Source organism: Penaeus chinensis, chromosome 39, assembly GCF_019202785.1.
Source record: "Penaeus chinensis breed Huanghai No. 1 chromosome 39, ASM1920278v2, whole genome shotgun sequence".
In the NCBI taxonomy this organism is placed as follows: domain Eukaryota; kingdom Metazoa; phylum Arthropoda; class Malacostraca; order Decapoda; family Penaeidae; genus Penaeus; species Penaeus chinensis.
In genome coordinates, this window is record NC_061857.1 from 8716881 (window position 1) to 8724380 (window position 7500).

Consider the following 7500-nt stretch of genomic DNA (forward strand, 5'->3'; position numbering starts at 1 on the left):
ACACATACACACACATACACACACACACACACACACACACACACACACACATATTCATATAAGTATATATGTGTGTGTGTATATATATATATATATATATATGTATATATATACATACATAAATGTTTGTGTGTGTATATATTACTATATATATATGCATATATATGTATATTTAAATACATAAGTATTTGTATAAATATATTCTATATATACACATACACACACATATATATATATATATATATATATATATATATATATATAATACATATGTATATATACACATACATATATATGTACATATATATATACACATATATATACATATATATACACATATTTATATACATATATAAATGTGTGTGTGTGTGTGTGTGTGTGTGTGTGTGTGTGTGTGTGTGTGTGTGTGTGTGTGTGTGTGTGTGTGTGTGTGTGTGTGTGTGTGTGTGTGTGTGTATGTGTGTATGTGTGTATGTGTGTATGTGTGTGTATGTGTGTATGTGTATGTATGTGTGTGTGTGTGTGTGTGTGTGTGTGTGTGTGTGTGTGTGTGTGTGTGTGTGTGTGTGTGTGTGTGTGTGTGTGTGTGTGTGTGAGTGTGTGGGTGGGTGCATGCGTGCATGCGTGCATGTACATACATACATATATATAAAAATAAATAATTAAATACATACATACATACATACATACATACATACATACATACATACACACACACACACACACACACACATATATATACATATACATATATATATATATATACATATATACATACATGCATATATATATATATATATAGAGAGAGAGAGAGAGAGAGAGAGAGAGAGAGAGAGAGAGAGAGAGAGAGAGAGAGAGAGAGAGAGAGAGAGAGAGAGAGAGAAAGAGAGAGAATATGTGTGTATATATGTGTTTATGTGTATGTAATATATATATATATATATATATATATATATATATATATATATATATATATATATAAAGCCTAGTCTTTAAGTGACAGAATTTGTGAAAAAACTATGATTTTCTCATACGAGGCTCTGGTAATTCTAAACATTCTCAGAAACTAAACAGTATAGAAGTTAAGTTACATTACTCACTTCCTTACCAACTTTATTGGATAATAAGATACTTACATTTTTATTATTACATTTAATTACATTAGATACAATGGTTGACAGTGAAAAAAGAATGAAAATAATTCTTTCATCTTGGCATTTGTAATGAATGTCTCCAACCTTGCATGAAGATCCTTTTAAGATGCTTCTTCTTTTTCCTATATATTTTTTTCCAGCAAAGATTAAAGTTCTCATCAGAGTCAACTTCATGGTCATAAAGCTCTTCAGAAACAATATGGTCCCAATCAGGCATGAAAGTGGCATTGTTAAACTTGAGCCACACTGTGTATCTATAGCGATGTGTCCTCATAGAATAGCCCATGACCTTAATGTCACGTAGACGAGGTTGGTCAGTGTCAGGGTCTACAGAAGGGTGGAGGCCGGGTCGAGGGTACTGACTAAATGCAGCTTTCTTCCCTTGTAAGTTACCTGCTGCCTTTACACTGCTCATACCTTTGCTATAGATGTCATGATGTTTTCTTTCTAGTTGTGTGACATTAGAATATTTGCTAAGATCAAAGTCCCATGCTTTCTTGATGAGAGGAGACAGGCTACTACCCTCAGTACAAACCTTAATCTTCCTTGAATCATCAGGACAAGGAAATAGAGCTGGTATTCCAGCCAGGTCTACCATTGTTGGGAACAGATCAACAAGCTCTACCAGACCATTATTCACCTGAAGAATACTATTGTTCAGGAATAAAGACTTCCCAGCTTTATTTTTCCAAGAGGAACTCATTTCTGGAATATCTGACAAGCTTGATTTCAAGTGTGATTTGTATATAGTAGTAAACTTCAACCTGTCAAATGAAGACTGCAGAGAAATGGTGTTTGTCTTCTTAAATATTTTGCTAAAACCAGTGAACAGAGAGGCTGATTGGTGGTTTAATCTAGCAACTATAAAAGGGACTCTTGTTGCAACTTCAAAATTGCTGAACTTTGACCATTCCTGATGCTCACCAAGAGCCCAGCCTGTAATAGAAAGAGACATAATGTACAGTACTTCAAATTTAGCTGTAAAAACATGTAAGTATGATCAATAAGAACATCACATCTCCATAAGAAAATTCAGTCCTCACCATGGTCTCCAATGAGAGCAACAATAGTGTCTGGAAAAAGACTGCTGACTGTAGCTAGAAGATCACCCACAAGAGAATCTGTATATGTTGTGGCAGCATAGTATCCTTGCCTTATGTATCTAGAAGACAAAATACAAGGAAATCAGTAAAATGAAACTTACGATATGTAATACAAATGTTTTACTTTGCAATACCCATTACTGATTCCCCTTCTATCTCGAGTAATGATGGTATCTTGAGTAATAGATATTTTATACCCTCTTCTTTTATTGCATTTACTGACAGAACCCACTAACATACTTTTAATTCATATAAACTTGTCCCTATGCTTTAGATTAAAACCTTCTCTACTATCTTACTCATAACAGTGTAAAAAATATATATATATTGCTTGCTAAAGGGACTTGATCCTATGATAGAAATATTTAATTACCACATCTAAAGTATTTTCTCTGTAGGATTCATTATCATGCTGATAATCATAAAACTTTAAAATAGATGTTATAATTGTAAAGGAAAATTAATAAAAAATAATTTCTCATAATATGAAGAGGAATACACAATTGGGGAGATAAGCTGTGGTCACTGTGATAGAACAAATAATCTTGCAAATTCTCTCTCTCTTTAAGGTGATACTCAGGAAGCTTTAGGGGATATAAGAATGCCATTGGTTGCAAGAAGATACAATTTGTGTCATCTTGAAAGAAAGAATTAAGCAATGCCATCACATAAACCAGCATGCCCTTAGTAGAAGCACAACACTATCATGACATTATTATTAACATCAAACTTCATTAGTGTCTTTGTTAACTAAACATCATGAAACCTGCCTGTCTGAGTATTCTTGTTTACCATTTGCTGCTAAGCACATACAAGTGTTGCAAATTGAGCATAGAATGGGTCTCATACACAAGCATAATTCCTGCAAATGGGTGAAGATTTATTTTGAAAGTACTTCAAACACCAGGCACTTCATGAATGTTCAGAGGATCATTAATTTCAAGGCCAGATACACTTGCTTTGATTACTAGAGACTATGTGCATTTAAATTTATATGAATGCTTTTACACAGACTTAGGAAAGCAAGATGCAGAGGAATTTATCATACACTAACCTTGCATAAGAATCTGGCATAGGACCATATGGAAAGGATACATTAAGCGCACTTATGTCATGTCGTCGTCTGAGATCGTTCCAGGGATTCCAAGCGACTGTAGGCAAACCTGGAGGTCGCTTCCTGTTTGGGGCAAGTGGCATGTTTGCAATGGGATACGCATCTGAAAGTTTTGCAGATGAAAGCTTTAAAAGTTAATGAATGTCATTTAATTATAAATATCCCCTATAAGTGAATAATGCATTGCAACAAGAAATCTATATAAAAAAGTTGAGGTGTTCTTAAACAATATATACTATATAACAGTCCATTTACAGACTCACAGAAAGCTGGAGCCAAAATTACTTAAACTATATTATAGAGTAAATACTTTTGACAGATGTGCAGTGCAAAACTATGGTAGAAATACTATAAGATATTAAAAGACTTTTACTATGTGCTCTGTCATATTTAAAATTATTAGAATTAACAGTAAGTAAATGAATTTTTATGGCATATAATTTTCAATAACCTAGTCATTTACAAAATTATTTATGTATCTTTATGAACTTATTAAAAGAAAAATAAATATTTATATTTTACACATTCACTAACCCAAGAACTCCAATGGAAACTTCAGAGGAATGTGAGGTTTATGATAGCCAACAGCTAGGAAAAAATTTTGTTTGTCATTATCACTCTTGGATTCTTGTTTTAGCGCCCACTTTCGTAACCAGGAAGTGGCGAATTCTGTACTCTGTATGTCAGGCAATGATCCACCTGGCTGCTGTTCAACCTGCAATGCATTAAACATATTTAGTATCTTCTGACCTTTTGGAAATTTGTGAACATCTTAATAGCATAGTTGGGTCATTGCCCATTGATGAAGAGTAAGATCAGTTGCTAGAAATGCAGAGGCACCTTTTACAAGAGGATTCTTTTTTGATTGGACAAAACAACCTGAAGCTAGATATATATTTTCACTTCTGCTTACGCATATAATTTCTGGTCTTTTAATCATGTCTTTTAATCATCTGTAGGATTCATGTGGAACAAATATTAAATGAAACAACAAAGGGAAGAACAAGAAAGCAAAAAAATATTCTGAAGCCTTTTTGTATTGCATTTTCAGGGTATATGCCCTGAAGATGCAATACTGTGAAAGGCATTCAGCATATTCATGTCTTTTCTTCTTCTCTTCACTGTTTTATTCATAGTCATATGCACTCTAACTAGTCTTGTCAAGTAATTATGAAAAGCACATTTGCCTATTAGACCAAAGAGGATGAAGAATGTTAATAGTCTATAACAAACAATTCTATGACTGGTATGAGGGTTTACTTTAGTACTAACTCTTTGCAGGACTCTGGTACAGCATCTACCCCAAATGTTCCCAAACTGGGTACACATTCCCCGAAACTGAGGTACACAAACCCCTAAGGTGGGTGGGCTGGTGGTGTCTGTGGTGGTGTAGGTTGTAAAGAGCTGTGGTAACCAGATAGGTGGTACTGATGAGGTGGTATTGATAATTAGGGTGGTAACAACTGTGATGCTGGGATAAATGATGGTATGGTGATGTTACACAGAAGCAGATACAATTAAAATTACTGAGATGTCTGTGAAGTTTGTATTGCAGAACCTTTAAGAATGCATAGTTGAATAAAGCTCAGAAAAACACTAATCTAGCCTTATCACTTTTTGACATTTTACCCCCAACCCATTAACAGATCATGGTCGAACAAATGCTTTTTGATACCATTGTTAAAATCCTTATATGATTTACTTCTACTGTAAAAAAAAAAAAGGAAAATGTCACAAAACAGTAATCATATTGTGATGACAATATATTATATTCACTGGCTGAAATACAGATCTTTCCTCTTTCATTATCATTATCATTATCATTCATATTATTATTATTGTTACCATTATCATCATTACTACTATTATTATTGTTACCATTATTATCATTACTACTATTATTATTGTTATTATCATTACTATTATCATCATTATTATTAACACTATCAATATTATTATCATTATCATCAATATTATTATCTTTATCATCATCATCATTATCATTATTATTATCATTATTATTACCATTATTTTTCATTATTAATATTATTATTGTTATTGTTATCATTATCATCATTATTAATATTATAATTATTTTATTATTATCATCATCATTATTATTATCATTATTATTATCATTATATTATATCATTATCATTATCATTATCATTATTATCCTCTTTATTATTATCATTATTATCATCGTCATTATTATCATTATTATCATCGTCATTATTATCATTATCATTATTATCAATACCATTATTACAGCTATTATTATCCTAATCATTACTATTATTACTATTGCTACTATTATCATCAGTGGTATTATTACCATTATTGTTAGCATTATTGTAATCATCATCATCATCATTATTATTTTTATCATTATCATCATTATCATCATCATTAATATCATTATCATCATTATTATCATCATCATTACTATCATTATCGTTATCATCACTATTCAATGGTCACTCTCAAGAAGTGAGTTACTTTTTCATGACTACAATTTCAATGCCTTTCAAAAGAGAAATATTTGGCAGTTCCATTTAAATCCATTCCATTTAAACCTATCACAGTTACATTTATAAGTGTTGAACAGCTGATTCGTAATAGGCCAGCCTACAAGCAAGCGAATAGTACTTGCCATCAACTAGGTACCTGAATATACAGCAAATTTCCTTCCCAGGTATGGTGCACATTGAAGGAAAGATGGCTAAACTTCCCGCAAAAGTCTCCTTTATCACCCAACTCATACATAACCCAACTGAACAATTTAGGATGAAACAACTGTTTACTACAGCAGACAAAAAAATAACAATTAAAAATAATAATACTAAAATAATAATAATAATATTTATAATAAATAATAATCAATGAGAAAATACCCACTTTGTGTGAACATGAAGCTCTAAATCTTGCCGTCCTTTTGGGGTTAAGGAGTTACCTACAGCTTCAACATATTACATTTTCTATTATTTACATGTGAATATTTTGTCTTTGAGGTGACCCATTAATATTTGTAAATATTGCAATGACTCTCTTCAATACTCTTTTGCTATTAAAAACTTTCTGGACTCTAAATTTTTTTACCTACCTACTGATATTAAAATTTTCAGTAATCATACACATAAATTAAGTCATAACTTTCACACCAGGTAAAAGTAATACCTGAACAGGACAATAGATGTTGGTGTACAATCTGCCATCGGCACCTAAGCACACTGGGTCCTGTTTATAAGCTTGTGTAGGTGGATGATAAGGTGTCTCAGACCAGCTATATGGTTGGTCATCACTTTTGTTACTCACAATACCTATAAGCAGAGACAAAAAAAAACTGTCATGTTTTCAATTCCAAAATTCTCATGTAAGCCAGCTACTAGACTGGCAACAAAAACTGTTTGAAAGAATGTTAATGGTAAATCCAGCCTTACCTCTGTGGCCTATATATATATATCCCTACCCCCTCCCCTACAAAAATCAAGACGTGTGTGATCATCCTCATCAAGAAAAAAGATGTTCCATGTCACAGCCCTATCCTCAAAAACATTTCTCTGAGTACTCAAAGGATGTAGATATTGTAATAATAGATTTACAGATATTTCATTGGATGTATATCTTAAATAAACAAATATGCACTAAAATTATTTGAAACATTTACTTTCTAAAACATTCCTACTGAATTGCAAATTTCATGGACTTCATATAACCCTTTATTAGACATGCAATACAGTCAATCGAAGAACCTTTTCAAACATATTCAATGTCTAAGGTATCTATTTTCATTTGAAATGTATTTCTTGGGTATTAAGTTAATACATGAAACCAAGAACCCTGCTTATGTGCTGTAATCATATATCCAAAAGTAATCTGGAAAAGTAAAAATATGAGAGTTTAACCCATTGACATTACGATGGCAAGAATGCATGCCATGTCCACTGTGATGTTTTGTTTATTTGACTGTCTTTACACATAGATGGCTCCACAAGTGCTTAATCACTATGAGATCAGTTACTCGTCCAACCTAGCTCACTTGTTTTTAGATTTTTTTTTTAATTCTTAAAAAAAAAAAAAAATATATATATATATATATTGTTAATATTATTGCTAATAATATTATGAT

At 31.9% G+C, this 7500-nt stretch overlaps 1 protein-coding gene across 2 annotated transcripts in view; it reads right to left on the reverse strand.

Moving 5' to 3' along the window:
* Window positions 1–1143: 1143 nt before the first annotated feature.
* The window catches only part of LOC125046599 (iduronate 2-sulfatase-like), a 12155-nt gene continuing 5798 nt past the window's right edge, over window positions 1144–7500 (reverse strand). The window contains exons 5-9 of one of the 2 annotated variants that reach the window (XM_047644409.1): window positions 6549–6691; window positions 3906–4086; window positions 3312–3474; window positions 2198–2316; window positions 1144–2090 (exon numbers count right to left, since the gene is read on the reverse strand). In XM_047644409.1, coding sequence (XP_047500365.1) covers window positions 1207–2090; window positions 2198–2316; window positions 3312–3474; window positions 3906–4086; window positions 6549–6691 — 1490 coding nt within the window. In that variant the 3' untranslated portion in view covers window positions 1144–1206. The remainder of the gene's footprint in view (window positions 2091–2197; window positions 2317–3311; window positions 3475–3905; window positions 4087–6548; window positions 6692–7500) is intronic. The other variant, XM_047644410.1, reaches the window with a different exon arrangement.